The sequence below is a fragment of the Diplotaxodon limnothrissa genome, linkage group LG7, assembly GCF_057381915.1.
Source record: "Diplotaxodon limnothrissa isolate DT_005_m linkage group LG7, D_limnothrissa_male_GT1.1, whole genome shotgun sequence".
Taxonomy (NCBI): domain Eukaryota; kingdom Metazoa; phylum Chordata; class Actinopteri; order Cichliformes; family Cichlidae; genus Diplotaxodon; species Diplotaxodon limnothrissa.
In genome coordinates, this window is record NC_140602.1 from 25,285,256 (window position 1) to 25,311,533 (window position 26,278).

Here is a 26,278-nt window from a genome sequence, read left to right on the forward strand (position 1 = left end):
AAGGATGTGTTCAAGACAAGGAAAAAGAAAGGGCGGAAGAGGCTGTCTAGTGTATTTTTTTGTAAATAACAAGTGATTCAGAACAAGAGTTAAAAAGGTGGCACCATTCATGGCCACAGTATTGTGAAAAGTTTCCGCTGCACAACTGAGTGATTTCACATTTTCACCTTTGGTTTAATTTGCACAAAGATTTCTCTGTCTGGATATGAAGTCTGGGATTCTGCACTATCAGGAGGATTGGATCAGCTTTGGAAACATAAGATGAGAAATCATTTGACTTTAAAAAGATTAGTAGATTGTGGAAGACTGATATCTTCCACGCTGAGAAAATTACCATGAAACACTCGTAAACTGATGAAGTTAGAGTAAATGTTTTCTAAATTTTGAGCAGGTCTGTACTATTTCAAGAGTTTTCAGGGGGGGGAAAGGTAAATTTATAATAATGCATTTCTAAAATGTTTCAAATTAGGCTTTAGCAATCTGCATCATTAAAACACTGTCAAACTGTTAATGTATCAATATCACTTTAGGTACTGTATGTGATTAGCCACCTTTCTCAAACATACTTCTCAGTGTCAGAGTCTGGCTCAAGTGCCATGACAAATAATGGGAGAGAACACAATTAAACCAAATTTTAGCGATTTATCGACCAGATAATTTGGAAAACCATAATACTCCATGAGGTGTGTTAATCAGTTATCAGTGTGTCAGTAGTTGGATGCTCTCATGTATCGCTGTGCTGAAGGCAGGTTTTGGACTCTAAGTGCAGGACGCAGGAGACAGGATGTGAAACCACTTTAACTTTTATTACTGTTAACTTACGAAATATAAAAAATACATAAGCCAGGACAGAGCTGGACTAGGAAACCAGGAGCTGAGGGTTACACAGCAAGAGTAATGAGGAATTCAAACCAAGAGTTTAAATACACAACAGGGAGTAGGGCAAAGTGGAGATACCTAGGAAAAAACAGCTGAGCTGAATACAGTAAAGAGACAAGGGAAAGCAAAACTGAACACGATGCACAAAGGATATGAGACGATCACAATACAAAGGGAAACATAGAGGCTACAACACATGAACTGACATGGACAACAAGGGAAACAGACATGGAGACATGACTGACTGGGGAAAAACAACACAAACTACAAGGCACAGACAGAACAGACAGACACGGGGACACAACTGCATTGACAAAGGGTAACAGACACAGAGACAAGTCTAACTTCACTATTGAGACTCAGGACAAGATACAGAGAGACAAGGATGGACATGGGAACATAGTGAGGCAAGAAGGGGACTCCAAGCAAATCAAATAGACTTAACCTATAACTAAAACCTGGAACTAATAATTCAAATGCCAAAACATTAAAATCATCAGTTGAAAACACAGAACGCTGGGGCCAAAACCCAGGAACATGCCAGAATTACTAGAAATATTAAAGTGAACAAAACCAGAGAGTCCATAACACTGGGTGTATGACCCAGGAACCATGACAGATGGGCGATGGATTGTTAAGTATGCATAGTGTTGTAAAACCTCAAACAACTAGGCCAAAGCCAAACCAACAAATATGTGATAGATAAATGAGAGACGAGGACAGTCTGTTCTTAAATGCTCCAGAGAGACTGGCCAGGTGCTCCCAGATGTACTGATTAACCCCGCCTACCAGGAACATGGAAGACACAGTGACAAACAGAAAGGGACAGCAGGCCCTGCCCAAAGCAGAAGGCCGGCACAACAGTAACATTCAAAGATGGTGTAAGAGAAACACAACAGGGGTGTCAAACAAGCACATGCATTTTATATGTATACCAATACTAGAGCTGCTCTAGCAGCTGGACTTTCAGTAAGCAGCTCTGCGTGTTTGATTTTGCTTCTTTTTTTTACACCACATACGCCTTCTAGAGCAAGTTCAAAGGGATTTGTGTCGTCTCCTAGCACTGAACCAGTGATGTTTCTCTTGTTTGGCAAACCACTAAAGCAGTTCATTAGGCATAAAGAAAGCTCAGACAGGACCACTCGAGCTTCAATCCGAGGAGACTTGTTTATACCCCACAGACGGACAGCATTTGGGCAGAACGTCCTCTCTGTTAAGGGTGGCCATCTGTGGAACAGTCTTCCTCAACCCATTAGAGAATGCTCGACATTCAATTTGTTTAAGGCAAAGGTTAAAAACTGGTTATGGACAAATCAAGTGTGTGATCATGTATGAGTTGTATAGTTTTAAGGTTTTATTTGGGAACAGAATGGTGTGTATGTGTAAGTTTGGTGATGGAGTTATTATGAATGAATGATGAATTTTTATGAATTATGTCTATTTTTATGCTTAAGGACAACAGATGGAAATTAGCCCTTGGCTATAATTGTCACAGTCTGGCGAGGGCAGACTGTATGAATTGAAAAAGGACCCAAAATGCAGACTCCAAGGAACAGGGAACAAAACTTGAATGTTAACAAAAAGCGAGCCGTTTAATATGGCTGGAAAAAAAGGTACAAACAAAGGGCAAGGCAAACTGAAGCAAAATTAACACAAACCTAAACTGGGAAATCTAAACAAACAATAAGAAAAACCTAGACAAGAAACTTGGAAGCATGGCATAGGAAACATGGCGTGGACAACAGACGACCTGACAATCACACACTGAAAATAGAGGACTTAAATACACAGCAGGTGATTAGGGGAAGTGGGAACACATGGAGGAACAGCTGACTGACATGAGCCTAATGACAGGACAAGGGAAGTGAAACTAAATACAATGAACAAAGAACACACGACTCCTTCAAAATAAAACAGGAAACATGAGACAGACATGATAATACAAACTTGATAACATAAGACACGCAGCATGAAACACGAAGGTTGAGGGGAAACTTAAATACAGGGGAAGAAAACACAAGGAGTCTAATAACCAAATGAACTTAGATAACCTAATGAACAAAATAAACTCAAACTTAAAACGCTGGGTCAAAAGACCCAGGATCATGACAATAATCTGGTATGTTTACATTCATGTAATTTTTTTTTACATTTATGTTCATTAACATGCACTGTCCTAAATAAATAAATAAATGTGTAAACCATAGGTTAGTGGTTCGATTCCTGGCTCCCCCTAGTCTGCATGCCAAATATCCTTGGGCAAGATACTAACCCCAAATTGCTCTCCGATGCATCCATCGGAGTATGAATGTGTGTGAATGTTTGTTAGAAAGCACTAAGAAAATGTGCTGGTGTGAATGGGTGAATGCAAAAGTTGTGTAAAGCGCTTTGAGAGCTCAGAAGAGTAGAGTAACCAGTAGAGATGGACCGATCCGATATTACGTATCGGTATCGGTCCGATACTGACCTAAATTACTGGATCGGATATCGGAGAAAAATAAAAAATGTAATCCGATCCATTAAATATCACGAAAGCACCTCACAAAACTTGCAACACGCCGTAACTCACCTCAGAACTTTAGCACGTCGGAGCAGTATGCATCACGTGATAGAGAGGCTGTGGCATGCGGGACCTGTCGGTGGTCTGGATAGCATTTGGAGCTTCGCTAGCAACCCGGCATTTCATCTCCGACAAAGTTATCCCGAGAGAAGTAAAGCAAGTGTGTAAGTCCATCTCTGAATGTTTGTAAAGCATTCCTGCGTTAAGCTTAACAAACGACTGCCTCTTCTTGCTGCTACTTCAATCATGAAACTGCTTAACGATCAGCTGATCGGCTTTTCTGTCGGGAGTACGTGTCTCTAGTTTGCTTTTGGCCCATTTTGCACCAGAAAGAGGAAACCAGCGGCTGAACAACAGCAGCACGTTTAAGCTTGATCAGCTGTTGTTAGAATTTATTTAATATTACTTTCTACTCGAGGATCTTTTTCTACGTAGCTGACGGCTGGTAACTGTGCAGGGGCGGATCTAGCAAAGTTTAGCCAGGGGGGCTGATAGGGCATTAACAGGGAAAAGGGGGCACAAAGACATACTTTTCTTTCTTATTCTCATTTAAAATGTCTAGCTTTTAATAAATAATTATCTGACACCCAAAGTTTTAATTTGATGTAAAATGAATAGAAGTCAATTACTGTATATAGTAACTATTAAGTCTAATATATATACCCTAGTAAGCTATAGTACTTTTTCCTTTGGGAAGGTACCATCTGTGCAGTCTGCAATTTTGTTGAAGAAAGATGTTGAATCTATTTAATATTTCTTGAAAAATAATTGATTTCTGTGCATTTTTTTTTCACACTGCATCAAATTAAGGTTGATTACGTCGATTAAGCATCATGAGGTGGAGCGTGAGGGGTGGTTCCCTATTTTTTATTTATTTATTTTTGTTGTTGCTGGGAGTTGGAACCCTATTAGTTAGGTTGCTTAATATTTATGCTAAGTACTCTTTAAAATACCAGAATAGGGAGGATGGTGTAGGTTTAAGTTTATTAGATTGATCAGTATTGCTGAACTATGAAATTTTTTTTTGCATACAGGTATAACAGAATAGCTTTAGTGTAGTTGTTGTTTTAAACTTGAGTATGAACTTATACAAAATGCAGCAATATATTTAAAAAACAGTTTTGTTGATTAAAAAACACTATATCGGATTCATATCGGTATCGGCAGATATCCAAATTTATGACAAGTCTGTATTCTAAATATCTAACTTGGTTACTGGAACACTTGCAACACTCTTTATGATTAAATTAATTTCACAAAAATGGCTGGAGGGTTTGCCAGTCGTTTGGTGTGTCTTACAGGTCTGACTCAACACTGCAAACAATGTACCAGCGTGGTACTGTGCATGAACCAACAGCTGCTCTGCATACCTTCCAGTGCTGTCATCCTTAATATTCACGTGACCTGCAGCCAAAAAATCTCAAAGAGTAAAAAGTATCACTGTCTTCTACCTGGCTGGAGCCAGCACCCATCACTTACGAGAGTAATTCTTTGTCTGCCATCCATGAGAGGAAATTACATCCCTTTGGCACAAGGCGTGAAATCTCTATCAGCCCTGGGATGACAGGGTGTTACCATAATGATTAGAGGGAATACAGCTCAAATGATGTTGTTGCTGCTTTCTCTTTACATTGGTAACTTTGCTGCCTGTCTAAATACAAGAATAATAACACACACTACCAAAGAAATGAGCAATCGTTTTCCCCCCTCAGGACGTTCTGGGTGTTTATTTTACAGCACGGGAGAAAAAGCAGTGACAGGTGCACATCATTCTTCTGCTCAGTGTGAGGTAATATTTTCCACATTTGCAAATATGAACCCTTTAGGGTGATGACACAAGAGGTTCACCGCATAAAGGTGGCAAACTCAAAGGTGGTGAAAAAGCTGTTGAAATGTTTTCCTGGCAATAATAGTTTCCATCAAATGTGGTCAGAGATACAACGGTAAGTGTTGTGTGGTGCGTTTTCTAAACACGTTTCTTACTATTTTGATGCATTTCATGTAGAACATCATCATCATTTTTTTCTGTCACACGCATCTACATAACACTGTTTTTTTGCTTTCTGTCAGTATCACATGTTTAATATCAGCACTTTTTCTATTTGAATAGTTTGCCACACTCCTGCTGGTGGATCTTTTCCTTTTTGCCACAGGTCATAACCCAACAATATCCCTTTTATGTGATCATACTTACAGCTACACTGGGAAGCACTGGGGTGACTTATTAACCTGATAAACACCTTCTAATGTCCATCCTTGCTTCATATTACACACTCTTGGACACATGGAATTTGATAAAGCAACAGCTATTTTCAAATTCAGCTGCTGTCCTTGCACGCTCTAAAATGTATTTCTATTTGAACACATGCCTACTGTATTGTGTACAGAATGACTCATGTCACTAACATTACAGACATGGACAATGTAGCTCAGAGGCAGCGCCTGGATATCCCAACAGCTTCAGTAAGTGTAATAAACCCTTGAAGTTTCAAGTGTTAATATGTCCTCAATCTCCCAGCAACAAAATCCCTCATAAACACATGTTTAAAACCTGGGGTTAATGACTTGCGGCATGCTGACGGTTGTGCGTGAATTAGCTGTGATTTATTGGGGAGGCCTATGTTTGTAACAAACCACTCATCCTGAGAGAAATATTTACAGGTTTCAGTCTGCTCCCTGCTCACTTCCTGGTTGACAGGCAAACACGTGCAGGACTTTCAAACTATTTTCAACCAAAATGCTGATCCCATCAGCTTTTATGATGTTTGCTTTGAACTTATTGTGGCAGCAGATGGTCTCTACTCATTTCCTACAAAACAAGACAAAATGCTGTCCCCGAGAGAGCTCATGGTCATCACTCGTCAAGGCAACAGTGCTACCTCTGTAAAGGATGCATAATTGCATCTGGGAGGCAGTCTTGTTTTATCAGTTTCTAAATGTATCATAATATCTTTTCTTCTCTGATTTTACAAAGCAATCACAGTTGCCCACCCAATAATATCAGTTTTTATTTCCGTCCTAATTTTATCAGTAAAATTCTGGTATAACAGCCTGAACAACTCAGGCATGCGGAGACAGATAGGTGTGCCGTAGACTCTCAGCTGGTTTCATTTTATTTGGTTTCCAGAACATTTTTTTCAGAGTCCACTAAAGAAGACTGTCCTATCCGAGATGACATAGAGACAACAGACGAACATTTACCTCAATGCAGAGAAAGGCATGTGACACAGAGAGTTTACATACGGTGTCCAGCACATTGCAAGATAGATCTGGGCTATTTTGGAAAATGGTTTGAGGGGCTTTCAAGCTTGCTATGAAGATTTTCCACCACTCATAACAAATGTGACAGTCGATGCCTCAATATGCCGGGGCCTGTCAGGACATTCCTCCCTCCAAAACCGATATCCTCATTCTCCCCTTCTCATCTTCATCCCTCCACCTCCTCTGTAAGGTAAGCAAGAAGTTAGGTGCAGAGACAGAAGCGATTTATCTGTGACTTCATTCATGCCTACTGTAAAACGAGGATGTTGAACAACTAATAATCAATAAATGCTGAGGTTTCGTCATCATATAGATTTGATTAATATAATCCAAACACCCGTTTGTTTGACATTCTGAGACTTATTTATTTTCTAATAAATATCAGACAATTGTCAAATAACTAGAATTGGATGTCTCGAGACTGGTCTTGGTCACGAGACCAGTCTCATGACCACTTTTACGTGGTCTTGGTCTTGTCTTGGTCTCGCTGTCTGGGTCTTGCTGTCTCAGATCGACATAGTGGTCGGGAGATTTGGAATCAACAGTATCCATGACACATAACGTAACGTTCGATAATGTGTCGTGCGCAAAAGCATCAGCTCTAAGAGCCGTGCTTAGAGAGAGCTTTGCAGTGAATCAGAAGAGTCAACTCCCATTGAGCGGCTACTCACTTAATTTCTTTTCGCTGCTCAGCTCTCACACAGTGTCTCAGCTATGCTCCAATCCCTCCATGTCTTATGAAGCATAAAGCAATTTTAACAAATTTGATCCATAGTCTTTCACATTGTGTACGAAAAGAAGAAAATTACAATTACCTGCTTCTTAAACTGACTTTGGCCAAAGCAAAGGTTAAGTTTTAAAAGGAAGAAATGTCAGCATGCATAATTAAAAATTAGTGTAACTCCTCAGTAACATATATTATAGTTTTGAAAATAAATACTTTAAAAGATTCTTTTCAAGATTTACTTCCATCGTGAAAGATCAGGGTCTTCTTTCTCTGGTTTCTTTGCCCTGGATGATGATGGGTGTGGCCTCGTAGCATTTCTTATAGTGCTTTATTGTTATCTGATGAAAGCTCTACAGAATAAGTACCTGCTTGTTGACTTGTTTTAAAATAGGAGAAATATGCAGTGTACATAAGGTTGTGTCTTTTCTTTTTTAATTATCACTGCCACATTAAAATTAGTAGTCAAAGCTTACACGAGTCCTTTGTTCAAAGAACTTTATCTCAGAAACATACAAGGCTTACTATGATTCAGCCAGGGTCACTGTTTTTTAGGTAACAGACCCATTTCTACCAGCTGCTCTGTGCCAGGAAGCATTATACATTATTAGTGGAAAGAATTTTGAATGAGTCACAAGCAGAAACAACACCATCAGAGAGAAGCGAAAAAGGGGATGCCAACAGACTAAAACCAAAAACATTCTAGGGGTTGATCCGATACATCTAAGTGAAAGAACTGTGGAGCAAACCTATTACCCTCAAGGTAGAGCATAGTCAGCAACCAGTAGAGCAACAAGCCTGAACTGACAGAAAGGAATACACATACAATACATGTGCATACCACTCTGCAGACATTCATTAATAAAACAATGATAGAATTTACATTAAACTGACAACCTCAAAGAAACACTAATTGGATAAAGATGAAGATATCGTAGGGGTCATATGCCATGCGTGTTCTCACTCACTATAGACAAATGATTATACTGAACTTGACCCAGCCTCAGTATTTATATGTTTGGATCTGTATTCTCTGCCTTTCCTGTTGTGATAACCCTGTTTGTAATCAAATAAAAGCTTCCTAAATACATTTAACCTTGACAAGCTCTGTTTCATTTGTTGCAGTGATGGAAAGTTTGGCTTCAAATGTATAGCAAAATTAACCTGGGGCTAATTTATGATTCATTTTTGCAGTGTTTGTGGTTTATCATGTCATATATATATATATATATATATATATATATATATATATATATATGTGTGTGTGTGTGTGTGTGTGTGTGTGTGTGTGTGTGTGTGTGTGTGTGATTTAGAGAGCTTTAAGTCAAATCAAAAAGCCTAGAACAGGAACATAAACATTTTTAAAACATAGTACGGGGTCTTTGATTAACTCTGTTGTTTTCTCTGATTTTGCTTCTATTTTGGTCTTTATTTTATTCCTAATCTTAAAAGATATTGCTGGAATCTGAGATTGAGACAGAACACATTAAATTAAATCTAAACACTGGAATGAAAAAACACATCCTCAGACAGAGAGAGAAGGAAAGTTTGAGTGTTTCCCATCTACACCCATAGGCCTGCACCTGCACAGGGATAAATGGGTGGGCACACTTGTAGAATACATATTATTCATGCCTGAATGAAAATACAACCACAGATTGTATTCACATGATAAAAAGTGCACACCTTTCATTCAAGGTGGTGTGTGTTTCAAACCACTGATGAAAGTTCTTTGGGTACAACAGGAAATCCCTGTACACTGTGGGTGCTCTGATATCATTGTTCCCTCTGGAAACTCCTGGACAAATAGGCATTTCTTCCTCATGAAGTCACTGGAAGTTCTCCAAGCTGCAGCTCAGAATGCATATCTCCAGGGAATGTTTGCCTGGATGTCCTGTGGCTGTTTGTTGCATTAATTCAATTTAATCTATGGAGAATCAAGAGGCTCAAAGGACAGAGTAAGGTCAGCCAGTGGTGACTGCTGCAATATTCTTCACCTGCATGCTAAAAGTAGCATATGCAAGCTTTATCATTAATAGTACATGAAGCAATAAAAATGTGCCACATGCTACCTGCTGCAGTAATTGTTCTTTGAGACACTTTGTACAAATAGACAGGGCAGAATCTAATAACTGAGGAGAGATGAGAAGATGGTTACTGGTTATAAGCTGTCATACCAGATGTCTAGCACTCTTCTGACTTGATTATTTGCAGAAGATCAAATCATCTCAGCTGAACCAACTAATACAATAGGAAACATTCACATAAACTTAAGATGAACTTGTAGAGTCTTTCATGCTTAGAAGGTTGACCTCGTCTTTGCCAGTATAATTCCATCTGTCAGACCGGAATGGGCCACAGAGATATTAAATCTATATATATTACGCAGGATTTGTTGGTTACTGTCTGTAAATACGTTTTCAAAGTCTCCCTCCCTTTCCCTGTCACTTCATAACAATGTTGGTGGCAAGTAATGTGTTAAAAATATGTGCGAGGACTGTCTGGGTTATGTTAATGCCTGTGTTGAGTGGGTAGGTACTGCAGCTTTACGCCATCTGATATGCTTTGCGGCAGGGCTGCCAAGTGGCAGTTTTTACTCCTAGCTGTCGCACCCGTTGTTGTGCCATTAAAACTGATGCTGAACATACGTTCAATAAAGCAGTGTTATAAGGAAAGCTACCGAGGGGTCATTCTACATGGTGTCAGAAGTAACCCGGACCATCGCTGGAATAACGCCATAAGGGAGGAAACAACAGAATGGCTAAATTTAATCCCTCGACAAGCTTCCCCTTCGATAAGCCAACGGAATGGCCCGACTGGAAACAGCACTTCGATTTGACAAAACTGAATAAGTCTGTCAAAAGAGAGCGCTACATCTTGCCTACCCCTGAGGAAACAATGTGGGGCAACGGTCTTCTCCTCGCTGGATGCAGCCAGTGGATTTTGGCAGATCCCGCTGCACCACGAGACTTGCAGACTAACAACATTCATCACCCGTTTGGCAGGTATTGCTTTAAGAGGCTGCCCTTTGGGATAACAAGTGCACACGAGATCTTTCAGCGAAAGATGTTGGAGACCTTAGAGGGGCTTGAGGGTGTAGAGGTCTTTATGGATGACATCCTGGTCTATGGGGCCACAGAGCTGACAGAGCCAGCTTCGCTTCCAAGGGCACCTGATCAACTATTCTGGGGTCAGGCCAGACCCTGAAAAAGTGAAAGCCATTCTTCAGCTGCTATCACCAGAAAATGTGCAAGACCTCAAATGGATCCTAGGAATGGTTAATTACCTGGGCAGATATATTCCTGCTCTTGCCACAGTATGCCAGCCATTGTACGAGTTGCTTAAAAGCAAAAAGATTTGGACCTGGGGCCACCCACAGCAGGCAGCCTTCGAGAACATCAAGAGAGTGCTTACATCAGCACCTATTCTTGCCTTATATGACGCCAACAGACCCACAGGTGTATCCACTGATGCCAGTAGCTACGAGCTTGGGGCTGTGCTGCTTCAGCTTCATGGCGCAGAGTGGAAACCGGTTGCCTACTGCTCTAGACCCCTCATGCAGGCTGAAACAGGCTACGCACAAATCGAAAAGGAGTGTTTGGCTAGTGTGTGGGCCTGCAAGAAGTTTGACAAGTATCTATGTGGCTTAGATGGCTTCAGTCTTGAGACCGACCATAGACCTTTGGTGCCCCTGGTCAAGAGCTGGGACCTTGACAATGTTCCATTGAGGTGTCAACTCCTCCTGATGCAGCTCATGAGGTACAAGCCGGAGGCCGTCTATGTCCCTGGCAAAACGCTTGTCATCGCCGATACGTTATCACGGAGTCCACAGACTTGGGCTGAGGATGACACTAGCACTCACAGTGAAGTGGACTGCTATATAGCCACTGTGTTACCGGGCATTCCAGCATCCCCAAGCCGAATGGAAAGCATTAAAGCAGCCACTGCAACTGATGTTGAACTACAGACTGTCATCACATACATACGCAGTGGTTGGCCTGCATATGGAGCTAGTGTGCCACCAAACATCAAAGTGTACATGAAAATGAAGAATGAGCTATCAGAGGCCAACGGCCTGGTCATACGAGGCTGCAGGATTGTCATTCCAAAGTCACAAAGAACAGCCATTCTAAACAAACTACATGACGGGCACCAAGGCCTCACCAAGTGCAGGGATAGGACTAATTCATCTGTTTGGTGGCCGGGGCTCTCCACTGAGCTAAAGAACGCAGTGCTGCAGTGCCACACCTGTCTGGCACAGAAGCCAACACAGACAAGGGAGTGGCTCATCTCCACACCTTTGCCGGATCGTCCATGGCAAAGGATAGCCCTGGATCTCTGTGAACACAACCAGAATAATTACCTTGTTGTGTCGGACTACTACTCACGTTTTCTGGAAATACTGCACCTACCATCCACGACCAGCGGTCAGGTTGTTCAGAAACTGAAGTCAACCTTTGCTAGGTTTGGGATCCCTGACGAGGTGGTAAGTGACAATGTCCCTCAGTTCTCCAGCTCTGAGTTCCAGGCCTTCACGAGAGCGATGGATTTCGCCCACATAACATCTAGTCCCCACCACCCGCAGGGAAATGGTCATGTGGAAAGGGCAGTACAGACTGCAAAGAAAATCCTCCGGCACGATGACCTACTGATAGCACTAATGTGCTATAGGTCTACTCCCTGTACCACTACAGGCTTCGGCCCAGTGGAACTCATTATGTGGAGGAAGATCAGGACAAAACTGCCCACCTTGGAGAAGAATCTTCAACCCAAATGGTCTAACAAAAGAGAGGTTAAACGAAGGTACACTAGTCAGAAGGCCAAGCAGGCGTTCTACTACGACCACCGCCATGGTACTAAGCCCCTACCTCCACTCCATCCAGGGGATGCTGTCCTTACTAAGCTTGACTAGGAGAAGACTTGGGCAACACCTGCCATTGCCTCCAAGGAGAGTGTCACTCCAAGGTCTTATCTCATCGCCACACCCCAGGTGCGGTGCTGCGATAGAACCGCCGCCATCTCCACCTCGAACCATCTCCACAGGCTACGCCAGAACCCCTTCCACCACCCACTGCGGACACTGAGGGGCTGCCATCCCAGTGCGTTGGTGTCTCCACTCCAGAGACCCCACGTTTAGCCCCTAGTCTGGCCCCAACGCTTGCACCCACTCACGCAGACGTACCAGATCAGGTATGCACGAGGTGCAGTTGGGTACGCAAGCCAGTGAAGAAGTGGTCATCAGAAATGTACAGACTGATCTACACAGGGATTTCAAAAAAAGATTAGAGACACTGGGTATGTCCAGTGAGTGATATTGGTGAGAGTGTTGCCAAGTTGTGACTTGAACAGGCTCCTTTCCAAAAGTTGGGGTGCCAAATTGCTTAGTGAGCTCGTTAGCCAGGAAACTTTGCTGTCCCCCAGAGTCTACAAATGCTTGAAGAGACAGTATTCCTTTCACAAAAGATTTTAACAGTGATCATAATACTTGGTAGGACTGACTCAGATGAAATCTTTCCCACCAGCATCCCCACCTTGGCTGCTGGGTCTTTTGGTCACAGGGACAGAAATGAATATCACAATACAAAAATTCACCAACCTCAATTCTTTTTCACTTTTCTTCCAGAGCAGGTGAATTTTTCTAGTTGAATGGGTTCAGCTTTAGCATCACTGCCAACTATTCCTCTTCTCCTCGTTTCTTCTAGAGGATTACCCCTCTACAAGCGGAAACAGAACAGAGATGGGCCTCATGGGAGTTTAGACTATAACGACACTTGCAAATGTAGTCATCCATCCTAGAAACAAGTGAGTCAAGAGAATGAGGCAGGTCTCTTAGCAGCTAATTTATCTCTCGTGTAACTTTTAAAAAAAACTCAAAGGAAAGCTTTTTCCTGTTAACCAGCCTCATCTGCCAAAATCCAGCAGTCCACAGAGTAACCAGTCACACTCCTATTTCCCTGTCGCAGACTGATCAATCTACATTATAAGCGACAGCATCTGGGTTCATTGCTAGGGGTGCAACGATACACAAAATTCGCGGTTCGGTTCGGTTCGATACTTTGGTGTCACGGTTTGATATTTTTTCGATACAAAAAAAATGTTCATGCCTTTTTAATTTGTCATTTATTAAAATTATAAATATATATTTTAACTCAAAAGTACAGTTTTTAAATTTAATGTTGCTGAAACAACAAAGTAATAAAAATAAATAAATCTATCTGATTGAGGAATCACTCATCTTTGGAAAAGAGAGTTTATTACAGAGAAATGGCTCTTTCCAAAATAAAAGCTATACTATACGCTTCATCTGGGCTATATTCTCAGCAGCATATTAAACATATCAGGTCCCATAAGGAGAATCATGTGCTAACGGCTGTCTAAATGACTCGGGTAAAGTTTGTAGCATGCGTGCTTGTTGTTTTTGTCTGCTTCCACTTGTCTTTGCACTAGGATGATGTCGGCGTAAATGTGCAGTCATATTCGTTGTGTTCCGACTAGTGCTGTCAGCGTTAATCTCGTTGAAATAACGTCACGCCACAACACGGCAAATCTCCGTTAACGAGCTACCACGGATCGCCCATTGCGTGGGGCTGGACGGCCAACACGTTAACGAGCTAACTGCGCTAACGCACTAATTCCCACCAATGTAATTGAGCATTGCGTGGCACATCATACATACTGTTTTACTTTTGTCCATGACGCGCTTACCTTCAGGGTCATACGTCACATGAAAACCCAAATAGTTCCAAACGCCGTACCGGAAACCCGATCTGTACCCTGCATGCGCAAATCTTACATCACTTCCTCTCTTTGCCAACATTGCGACATTCAATATATTTGAATGATACGGTTAGCGCCCAGTTAGCTCCTAGCATTTCTCAACAGCTCTGCCTCCTTTTTGACTACCGGGACATTTAAACAATGGATAATCCGTATCCGCAACAAATTTTTGCTTTTCTCCTCAACAGAGAGCGTTCCCCGATTGAACAACAGCGCCGCAAAATAAGAAGAATGGTGCCTAATGACAGAGTCAGTAATACAGACTTTATAATATGTCACGTGAAGATTCAGCAGCCAGATGAAGTGTTTACTGGCAATTGACAGTGATAGCGGACATTATGATCACTTTTCCAACAATCCTCTCCACACAGACAAGCATAAACACACTCGATTATCACTAAATCTGTTAGGAGGTGGTGGGTAGGTGTACTGTTGTTGTTTGGGTTTTGTTTTCCTTTTGGTTATAGGTAGGCGAGGCGGGGCTTGATGGCATTCCAACACACCTGCGACGCATCGGACGTCATCAGTGAACGCTTTTAGGGAGCAGAGTCACGGACGTCTGGTGTCGGAGTATTATCGCTGTCACAAGTGGTAACGAGTTAGCACAGGCTGCATCTGTTGATTTTACGCTGTGGAGCTGTATGTTTTAAAGGATCCACGTTTCGCCTACTTTTCTTTGTCTTAGCCTGTTCCATCACCTGCCCGCCTACCTAGGATTTTGTGTTGGCTATTCTGGATCCGCGACGGAGTGCTACGTACCATCAGGCGGCGATCACCGCAGCGGCTGTGGTTTGGGTGGTCAAGTAAGCTCTCCAACTCTCTCCGTCCACTTGTGTTTAACGTTCGGCTATCAACGGTATGCCATAAACCCTGTTTTGTTCCCTGTTGTCAGGTAGCTCCGGTGCGTCTGCTACCTACCTGTATGCTTCGGCTCCATCTCATCGCCTCGGTGTTTTCCTGCTGGCACATTTTTATTTATCACTGTATATAGCCCCTTTCCCTTGTAAATATTTCCCCTTACTTGTGTATATATAAAACTTGCATCACCAACTATTCTGCGTCCGTGTGTGTTTCTGCCACGTAATCCATCTGTGTAATCCAGCTAACCTAACAAAATCAAATTTAACACACGTTTGTAATGACGCTAATTCAGTTTAAAATAGGGTTCATTCGCTCAGTCAGCAGGTGGCGGTATCCTCGTACACTGGGGACTACACTGCCATTAAACGAACAGAAGAAGAAGAAAACCCCTGCACATGCGCGGTACGGATCGGGTAGACCCGATTTGTACGGTCCGACTTTACACATGCGCAGTAAGGATCGGGAGTCCCGATCTGTCACTATCTTTTTATTTTTTTTGTTTTTGTCTACATTATATTAAATGTTTCATTATCGGAAACATTTTAAGAGATACTTGTTATTCTTAATATCTTAACAGATACTCTGACTGACCTGTAACTATCGTAAAATGCTTCGACCGGAAGTAGACACCTTTCGCGCATGCGGTGTACCGATCGGGTTTCCGGTACGGATCAGGTAGCGACAAGGTTCAATTTGCCATGTTGCAAGGAGAGCTTAACTTCTGTCTCACTAGCTTGCCCTGCACTCAGTGAATCTGCGTCCGACTACTCCGCCTAGGCTGCACTGTTGAGCGCAGATCCACTGAGCCGCTCAACACAGACAGCATCGTCAGAAGGAAAGTTGATAAAATAAATTAAAAATTTTGTATTGTTCGATACATATGCGTACCAAACCGAAAGCACTGTATCGAACGGTTCAATATCGATACGAGTATTGTTGCACCCCTATTCATTACATTGTTTGGTGGAACTGTCTGAACATTAGTGCGAATTAAGTGAGCAAACTATGGCTTTTATCTAACTCCCTGGAGAAGGCTTGCTGTGATGGAAGGGCTTTTTCCAGAGGGTGCACCATAAATGGAAAAGTGGAGGCAGTGGAGCTGTGGGTTTCAGACAGGTGGTGGAGGCACAGCTGGAGATGATTCAGATTGTAAATAAAGAACCCGAAATCTGCCAGGTTCACTTTTCCATTCTGAACACTCAAAGCTCTTTACACAACTTTCCTCATTCACCAATGCACTTTTTTTCTATGCTCTAAATACTTTCTAACATTCACACGCATTCATACTCTGATGCATCAGAGAGCAACTTGGGGTTGGTATCTTGCCTGTGGATATGTGGCAGACTGGGATCGAACCCCCAGACTTCTGATTAGTAGGTGGCCTGCTCTACCTGAGCTATAACCACCCCCTGAAGCATGATGCCTTGTTGTGAGGAGAGAAGACCCAATTGTATTCACCAAGTTGAGCTCTGTGTCTGGAGAGGGCTCTCCTGACTGAGTCTTTTTCTGCCATCTTTGTGGCCAAACTGTTCTGTCAGGCTTTTGACTCCTGGATACAAATACAGGACACAAATGTAAAAATGTAACAGTTTGGGGGGGTTTCTTTGCTAGCTTGGAGCAAAACAGAGGTTTATCCAAGGAAGTTATTTCAGAGTTGAGCTGTTGGAAGAGCAGGCAGGATATCCACAGATTTCCTTCAAAAGTCCACAGATGCTGTTACAGGATTCTCCATAAGCACAACAATCTACCATCCACTGAGGGATTTCTTCAGCCAATTACTCACAGGTAAGTCAATTGCCAATTGCAGTGTTGGGAAGGTTACTTTTAAAATGTATTCCATTACAGAATACAGAATACATTCCCCAAAATGTATTCTGTAACGTATTCCGTTATGTTACTCAATGAGAGTAACGTATTCTGAATACTTTGGATTACTTAATATATTATCATGCTTTTTACAACTACGTGAATGTACTATTGCTGTGATTTATTACTATTACTGAAGGTCCGCGGCTCCGAACCGTAGTAAAGGGACCTCTGGCTAATACCGTGGGTTCCGTGTCGGCTCGTAGCCGAAAAATAGCTTTACTTTGTTGTGTGGGTCAACTTTGCTTGCGAGAGACAGAGAGAGGCGTTGAAAGGCTGCTCCAACGGAACTTATTGATTCGGAGGAAAACACGAACACAGTGTACAGTAGAGTCTTAATAGCATACTTACAACTGGGCTCGTCAGGCACTCTTCTTGGCTGAAGTGGTTATTATTATATTTACATGCTTCCAGCTCCCGTTTCTGCTCGATGACAGCTCGTACTTTTCCACTCGCCTTTTTCTCCCTCCTCGCGCTCACAGACACATAACGAGTATGGCAGTCCATTCTCCCAGCAGCACGGACTACACTGCCCATGAGGCTACATTAGAGCCATACCTGTAGCTTAGCACAACAACAAAAAGGCGCTCTCTCACCCAGGAAACACGCAGAGAGAGAGCGTCACCCTGTAACCGTGGCAACCGTAACGCTGCCGCCTGGAACAACAGAACATCACAGCTGTCAAACAAAACCCAAACACTCCTGACCCACCACATTATGAAACAGGAAAGTACCGCCGTGTAATCCATTTATTTCATCAAAGTAACTCTATTCTAAATACCACCTTTTTAAACGGTAACTGTACAGTTACTCATATTTTGTATTTTAAATACGTAACGGCGGTACATGTATTCCGTTACTCCCCAACACTGGCCAATTGTTTCCAGGTGTGTCACGGTGGAGGTCGAGAACCACGACAGAAACTGTTGCCAGACATAAAGACATGAGTAGTTTTTACTTGTTTACAGCAAAATTGCTGAGCTGGAATTAGAAATAGAGCATGTTTGAGTTCAGTAATGTAAAGCACAATAATGCTTGAAATAATTTTAGTAAGCAAAAAACAAAGGCAATATGTGTAGCAATTCATATATAATTTACCGATAACAATATAATAACAAAATTCTATGATATTTTAGCCAGAGCTTGCCATCAGAGAAAGGTTCTCTGTTATCTTCAATTGACTTAGTTTTGCCATATTCAGTGGCACACGATTTTATGAGTTGGACATCATGCTGGCACAAAGCAAATATTTTAAAAAGTCATCACACAATCATTAGAACGTTTGAACAATTGAGCCAATATTTATAATATCTTGCTCTTGGACAGAACATTTGCATCCTTATTAGGCTGCTGCATAAAAGTCTTGTTACAGTATCATCATACCATTGGAATCCAAACTGTAATACAAACCAAAGATAATAGCTTCCTCTGCTACTCTTTCATAAACTCACATACTCTCATGTCAACACTGTCCTCCCATCCTGCTTTGCCCTCCACCTAGCCAGCCCCTCCCCTTGCTGAATGCTTGTCTGTCAAAACTGTCCACTGTGTGTTAATCCAGTAGGATTGTGTTGTTGTATTGTCACAGTGCCAGGAGCCAGGGGTCACTTTGATTGCTCTGAATGCTCAGCATCCCTCTGTTTTGCCTGATGTGTTTCTGCTTTGCTGTCTGACACTGTCATGACCTAGATTTTTTTTTTGTCCCTCTGTTTAAATTCCAGGCCAAGGTCTCCAAACAAGGCATGTTGTTGTTTAGTTTGCCCACCAATAGGCAGGATCCAGCACCTGCCCATTAACAAATGAGATGCAAAGTGCAGGCAGTCAACAGTTTAGCTTTCTACTGTAGTACAGCCCCATTTTCAAAGAAGTAGGTAAAATGTGTGTAAAGTGTGTAAAATGTAAATAAAAACAGTATGCAATGATTTGTAAATTTCATTAACCCATTTTTATTCACAACAGAAAATAGAAAACTAGTATGAAATCAGTGCGAGGGCTTCAGAACACTTCCAGAAAACTTTGTCTAAAAGGAAACAGACCATCCAACTTGTTTTCACTGGTTAAAGGCTGTTTTCACTCTAAAGGCTGCATCTCTGATGGCACTAGTTCCTATGGAATTGGAATTGGAAGCTCTAACATCTGAAAAGTCATACAGGTTTTAGAGCAACATATACTCCCTTCCAGACAACATCTTTTTCAGCAACACAATGTTAAACTCCGTCCTGCATCTCTTACAACAGCATTGTTTCATAGTAGAAGAGTTCGGGTGCTGATACTTTCCTCAACTATAAAAAACAGAGAAGACGACCCAGGACTGTTGAGCAGCTAGAATCATCAATCACACAGGAATGTCTCATTGCAGCACTGTTGGACACTGTCCCTCTCCCAACAGTCCTGCAACTGATGTAGAAAAGTACCTGTTATGTTAATGAAACTTCATTACCCAGCATTCCTTGTTCAGTCATGTGATTGCATCCTCTCCTAGGCTAACAGAAGCAGGGAGCTGTTTGGGAGTTAGGAATAGCCCATCCTTTATTTGTTAAGGCTGGTGTGCATCACCTGTGTTTGAGGCAGCTTATGTAGACCTTTTGTCCTTATTTATATTATAATGTGTTTTGTTCCTGTTTGCAAAAACTACAGCATACCTATCCTTCATATACTATCACATTGAACATATATGCAATAATTTCTATTTCTTTTGTTTACCCCTTTAAAATCACATAATCCATGCTATCACAGCACGATCCGTCAATTTTCCAATGACCTTCAGAAATCTTTGGTTTGTTAACTGAGGCTGCGGTTAAGTGACTGTAGAGGAGAGTCCACCACAGTCAGCACTCTTTAGTCTTCTTTGGTCATCAAGTGACTCCTGCAATAGTAATCCTTTTTCCACAACAAAGAAGAGGGTGGAGTAGGTATTTGGACAAAAAAGTTCCACTTCTCTTTGGTAAGAGTGGTGTCGATTAATTGCAGGTATAAGACTCAGTAGGACACAAAACACTACCAAACTTCAATATTGCCAACACTGTGGTTTACTTTGGATTTGGCTTTAATACACTTTGGTATCATTCTGTCTTCAGTTTGTCTTCTATATATACACCTGTATATAATATACCTTTCTATTATCGCCACTACTGTCTGACATTTATTGGTAAATAACACATTTTTCTGTATTTTTTTCCCAGCCCACTCCAGAGCATGTTTTGTTTTCTCTAGCAGTTTAGAAGGCACTTGTAATAATCTTGTTCTTACAGGACTTTAGCTGATTGCATCCTTGGAAAAGAAAAATACTTAGAGCATCTTTTTTTTTTAGAGATAAGTGCATAGGAGAGATTAAACAATCAAATCTGTCTCAGTTTCTGCTTCTGCTTCTGAAAGCTCATTGGTAGATGTACAATGCTACCACTGATACAGTAGCGTAATTTCATGTCTTTCGTATCCTGAATATTAACATTTAGTTGGGTTTAAATGTTTCTTTTCCCAAACATTCAGATATTTTCACGGTTGAAGATATAACAAACTGAACACACTGAACTGTTTAAGAAAACTGTCATGTTTACTAACTCCAGAAAACACAAGTGTGTAAACAGACTGCACTTTTCTGCTTTGGTCAATTTGTCTCTTTAATGCAAGTGCTTTCTAACTAATATTCACACACATTCATACACTGATGGACGCATTGGAGAGCAACTTGGTTAATATCTAGCTGTTTGGCATGCAGACTAGAGCAGCCAGGGATTGAACCATACAATTAGTAGATGACTTGTTTTCCTTCTTGAGCTACTACCACCCTCTTGTCCTATTATGATTTGATAACCATATCTTCATATTTTAACTGCAGTTTAGCAGCATCACAAGCATCACAAAATGACTCAAAGTTAACCCCTAACCAACTTTCTGAAGTTGTTGTCACGGTTTGCCGGGGCAAGCCGTGTGAATAATAATGGATCCAACTGCAGGCTGCTGAAGTGGAGGGTGAGTTTATTTGCAACTAAAAGGTACAACAGACAGGGTGGCGAGGAACAAAACGGTGAAAACTCTAAACTGGGAAAACTAAATAAAACACTAACCGGAATACAAACGTGACATGCAGGGAGAATGACCAGAGAATCAACACAGAAGGGTGGAAGGGAAATAACACAGACAAACCAGCAACTACCATGACAGAAGACACAACTTAAATACACCCAGAGAACACAGGGAGATTACACGCAGGTGGGGAACACAGCTGGGAGTGATTATCGTGACGAGACTAGGGAGGCAAACTGAAAACACTCACATAAGACGCAGACCTTCACAATAAAACAGGAAACACATACACGCAATGACATAACACACCAACTAAACACAGACTGGGGGACACAGAACATAGGAACATGAACAGAAGAATACAAACACCCAAGGTAACCAAAACCACAGAATACTAATAGACTAAACATAAACACGGAGTCGCAGACTCCGGACCATCACAGTTGTAAAACTTTTGTCTTCAGAAGCGAATTCTTCTCCAACCGCCTGAGGAGAATGTCTTCCTGTTGTTGTTCCTCTTTAGACATCTGAAGACCTGCAGTTATTCTAACAATGTTGGCTGGTGGGTTCAGAGCATGAAAGAGTCAGAGGGCAATAAATCTATGCAGACCAAAAACCAAAAGAGAAAATATGTGGTAAATCAGCTCAACAGGTGGAACATTGTGCTCAACAATAATAACCAGGCTTTGTACATTACAAATTATTGTGGCAATAAACATCTCGGTGTACCTTTCCAAAATAAAAGGCCTGGAGCAAAGCAGACATGGACTGTAGGTGGATGCATTTCCCAAAGCATCGCTGTTTGTTTTGGAAAAACTTCACAAATAACAAACCTTTTATATATATAAATATGAGTTTTGGGGCTGTGAGAAGAAAAGCCTTGCAGGCTGTGTAATAATCGCACTCAATCACATGTCTATAAAAGGCTAGTTTGTTTAGCCAGTAATTAACCCTGAGGACTGTTGGGACTCAATGGCTCATGATACAAGTCCAGTAAAGTGCACAGTGGCGTCTCTCATTGCTAAAATGTTGAAATGCTCCAGGGAAGTGACTTTGGGCTTGTTGTGTCTCCTCTGCTCCACGCTGCGCTGACTTCCGTACGGGGCGGGGTGCCACTGAGTCCGGCGCACAGCTCACAGCGCACCGTCACCAGCCGCTCTCCCTGCACCGTCTCCCGGCCTGACTCGACAAAATGGGTTTAGAGAAGGAGAAATTGGATACCAGCATAATTATGGACGAAGATGAGTTCAACAGATCGATAGAGCCCATTCTATCGAACAAGGGGAAAGTGTATACAGCGTCACCCGACAGAGATCCAAACGATATCAACCCACATCTGAAGGTAAAGTCTGTGCGATGTGTTGGGTGATACTTTGAAATTGAAACTACAAAAGGTGAAGGCTGTCCAGATGAATTATTTGTATAGCCTATTGCACTATTATTGGATGGTTTTTGTAGTCCAGCAAGATTGTTAATCTGCAGTATGAATACCTGGAAGTCGCTGCCTGCGCATTAATCCATCACATTCAAACACTTTCCTGCCTCTGTTTACTTATTATGTTTTTATTGCTTGCCCTATGACTTTTGTGACCTAACAGGTGGGCTTTGAAGATGTCATCGCGGAGCCCATTTCCACACACAGTTTTGACAGAGTGTGGATTGGAAGCCACGCCACCTTTGAGCTGGTCAAATTCGGTTTTTACCGCCTGTTGACTACTCTGCTTGCTGTGCCCGTGGCTTTCATCCTGGGGATAGTGTTTGGAGTGCTCAGCTGTGTTCACATCTGGTAAGGAGTTGTTCTCAGGCAGCAAGGTCCCGATGTTGTGCTAAACAGTATTTTCAGACAACAATATGTGAACACACAAATGATCCCACTGTAACAAGTTAATGTTGAGAAGCAGTGAACTTACAGTAGATTAGTAGAATATTTGTAGAGAAGACATCTTAATTCATAAAGATTAACTAGTATGCAAAATATCAACATTTCCAAGAGCGTTACGTTAATTATTACCTTATTCTGTTTACCTTGTTTAGATCATCGCATCAACATTATGAACTCCTGCGGCTTTCCACTATATTTGTTCTGTTCTTTAGGCAAACATTGACACAGGTTATTTTTACAGTCAACATCATATCCAGTGTGGCATTGAAACATTATGTCAGCAATTTGTTCTTATATTTGGAAAATTATGTCATGCTTATGTCAGCTCTATATGTCTGCAGCACCCAGGTGCTGCTAGGTTTTTAGCGCTCATGAGCTTCAACCAAAACCCAAAGAGTCTATTTGATGAAACAACATTTTATGTGGAGTAATGAACACCTTATGGAAAGTTGTGAGGAACATTGAGTTCCCCTAGTAGTGATGGAAAAAATGTCCTATGTCCCATGTCAGTTAGAGGGTGCTCTAGCAGCATTTGGAGCCTGTTTTCAGAGCAGAGTGGGACATTCTTTAGATGTGCACGGAGCACTGTAGAGTAATTTGTACATGACCTTTCACCTAACTGAGCTCTCTTGGGGCTTATAAGCTTAAGAGAAAGTCAGGCACAGGTAGGCATCACCAGAACAGGGCAGTGTATCAGGAGACCATACACAGGGGGTGTTAGTCCAAGGGAGGAAATAGCTTCACAATACACTGAAACAAACTTCAAAATGCAGTATGATGACCATCTTTCATCTTTTTCCTAGACAGGACCTATAAACTTTTTTAACAGCTGAGACAATAACAAGAGCAACTGTTCTGGCAACACAAATTAGCTTAAAACAGAAATCTGTGATGAAACCTCCATGCCTAGAAAAGTGACCCTCTGACCTTCTTCCTCCAGGGTGGTGATGCCTATGATCCAGAGCTTCATGATGCTCTTACCGTCTATCCACATTGTGTGGAGGAGTCTGACGGACATTCTCGTAACACCGCTTTTCCACAGTATGGGGAAAATCTTGTCCTCCATTCAAGTCAAGGCTACAGAAAACTGAAACTTCTGTCCCTGGGGAGAAAGAAATGTGCCGGGGGGACTGGAGTCAGTGACGAAAGAGTGACTGAAGCAAGTCGGATACATCAACTCTAAGTGAAATATGATATCCTGGTGGATGTTATTGCAAAGTAATATTCTGTAGATTTTTTTTTTTTTTGAAAAATGTGGCCATGAGGGCTAAGTTTGTCAAACATATAATCTGATCTGCTTTTTCTCAGAACACATCAAATGAATGGTTTGAAACAGCAAAAGCACACCTGTGTTCAGTCTGAGCGAAACAAGGTTAAAACATTAGAAAATTAGAAATTTAAGATATGCTATGAACATATTTCACTAACCCTTTTCAGTGTATCAAGCAAAGACACAATGCAAATAACATGACTTGCAAATAAGCAAATCTGCACATGCAGTCATCTAATGAAACCCTCATATATTTGCAGACAGCTTGTGTGCACCACCCAAAATGGAGTTGTTTTGCTGATTGTGACCAAAAGATGTTTGTCATTCCATTCCTTTGTGGGTGGCAGAGTTGTAAAAATTGTTGCTGTTCAACCTAACATATTGCTGACTTGCTAAGAGATGTAATATTTTTGATTTTTTATCTATATATATATTGTGTATATTATTAAGCATTCAGCTGGAAGTTTAATGTAATGAACCGAATAGTTTGCTCAAGAGCAGTTTATTGGAATATTAAGCGCTATGAAGCAGCTTGTTGCACATTTGCAGCCTTATTTTACTGTATCAGCAATAATAATGGGCATTTGCTTATGTATGGAGCATACAGTTATTTAATTATGTTATATAAACAGGATTGTAGATCATTTTAGAAGGGCCTTTCTAATTTATTATTTATGGGACAACTAGTTCTTGATTGACAGACACTGACATCAAAAGACTTTACTACAGTGTGATGAAGGAGTTCCGTATTTCATTCGACTGAAGCCTTGGTTGAGCTGAGTGAGACTGTGGTACATGCATTTTGGATAAGCTTAGTGAGCTGGGATTTGGAATACTTCTACAGCTGGAATTCATTTAAAAAATGACATGATTTTTACCATTTTGGAGTGGTTTTGATAAATGTTTAATTTGAAATATAAGCTTGCACAGCTCCTACTTGCAATGATCTGCACAGTCCAAAGTTTAAAATGTGTTATTGAGAGCATCAGTGCAGCAGTCAGGTCTGCGTGTCAGGTACATGCTTATATGTCTGTTTGCTTTTGTACTGTTTTCACTGTGCACTTCTGTCAAGTGCAAACCCACCTTAGACACTCACGGTCTAAAACCAAACTTTGGTATAGTTCGCACATCCCTTCTCATTCCCAGACCGTCAAAATAAATTATTTCTGTCAAAGCCACTGACAGAACTGAACAACATATGTTCATACCAGTAATGAGATGGTTGTTACATTTCCTCTTCTTTAGAAATCTGTGACTACTTTTGTAACAACATACAGGGAAGCACAGTGGGTAGCACTGTTGCATCGCTGCAAGAGATATGAATTTGCTGGCCAGCTGTGGCCTTTCTGTATGCAGTTTGCATGATCTCTTTGTGCCTGCGTGGGTTCTCTCCAGGTGCCCGGCATCCTCCCACAGCCCAAAGACATGCATGATGAGTTGCTTAGTGGTTCTAGATTGGTTGTAGGTTTGAATAAGCCTGGATGACTGTATGTCTCTATGCTAGCTCTGGGGTGGACTGGTGATTTATAGGATGTACTCTGCCTCCCACTCTATGACAGCTGGGATAGACTCCAGAACCTTTCCACCCTGCAGTGGATGGATGGATGGATTATCACACTGAAAATTCAAAATAGCCTTTAAGGTTTTGCATCAGCTCTCATAAAAATACCTGATTAGGATTCCAACTAAGGAAACGCTAGGTTATTTGCTGCCATTTGGACTGATCTTCAGAGCTTTAGTTTATAATCTTACACTACCAAGCAGTGAGTGATGGGTATACATTTCCAGCTATACCTCCTGTTTGGTGCCTCGGGATGAGAATGTATATGTTGTTGCTTGGTTAGTTGCTTTTACTGTTTGAAGTCTGAAAAACTTGACAGCAAGCTAAAACGCCTGTATACCTCTCACATACTGTATTATCTCACTGTTGTGGCTCATGTTATAAACAGATGCTACATCCAGGTGACACTGACCAACATTTCCACATATTTGAGTTTCTGCAGTCCTTTGTAGTCTTGTAACAAATATCAGAATTTTTAAGTAGATGCTATAGTTTCATTAGAAGCTAGTCGCTAACGTTGTAGTCTCTTGTTGGAGATAGTAAAATGGGTTCATCCGAAAGGGACACACAACAAAAGTTAAACTTGTTCAGTGCAATTAAGTTTATAGTAG

General features: G+C 41.5%; 1 protein-coding gene across 1 annotated transcript; it reads left to right on the forward strand.

Annotated features, from left to right (window-relative positions):
- The first annotated feature begins 22,137 nt into the window (after nucleotides 1-22,137).
- Nucleotides 22,138-23,998, forward strand: cav2 (caveolin 2). The gene is made up of 3 exons (XM_085357764.1): nucleotides 22,138-22,296; nucleotides 22,553-22,740; nucleotides 23,777-23,998. The coding sequence occupies exons 1-3, from the start codon at nucleotides 22,147-22,149 to the stop codon at nucleotides 23,925-23,927; spliced, it is 489 nt and encodes a 162-aa protein (XP_085213890.1). The 5' UTR covers nucleotides 22,138-22,146; the 3' UTR covers nucleotides 23,928-23,998.
- Nucleotides 23,999-26,278: the final 2,280 nt, after the last annotated feature.

Excerpts from the sequence above, each read along its gene's own strand:
- cav2 (XM_085357764.1), top strand. The coding sequence starts at position 22,147 with ATGGGTTTAGAGAAGGAGAAATTGGATACCAGCATAATTATGGACGAA. Across the intron at positions 22,297-22,552 it reads ATATCAACCCACATCTGAAG|GTGGGCTTTGAAGATGTCAT; the intron begins GTAAAGTCTGTG and ends GTGACCTAACAG. Across the intron at positions 22,741-23,776 it reads CTCAGCTGTGTTCACATCTG|GGTGGTGATGCCTATGATCC; the intron begins GTAAGGAGTTGT and ends TTCTTCCTCCAG.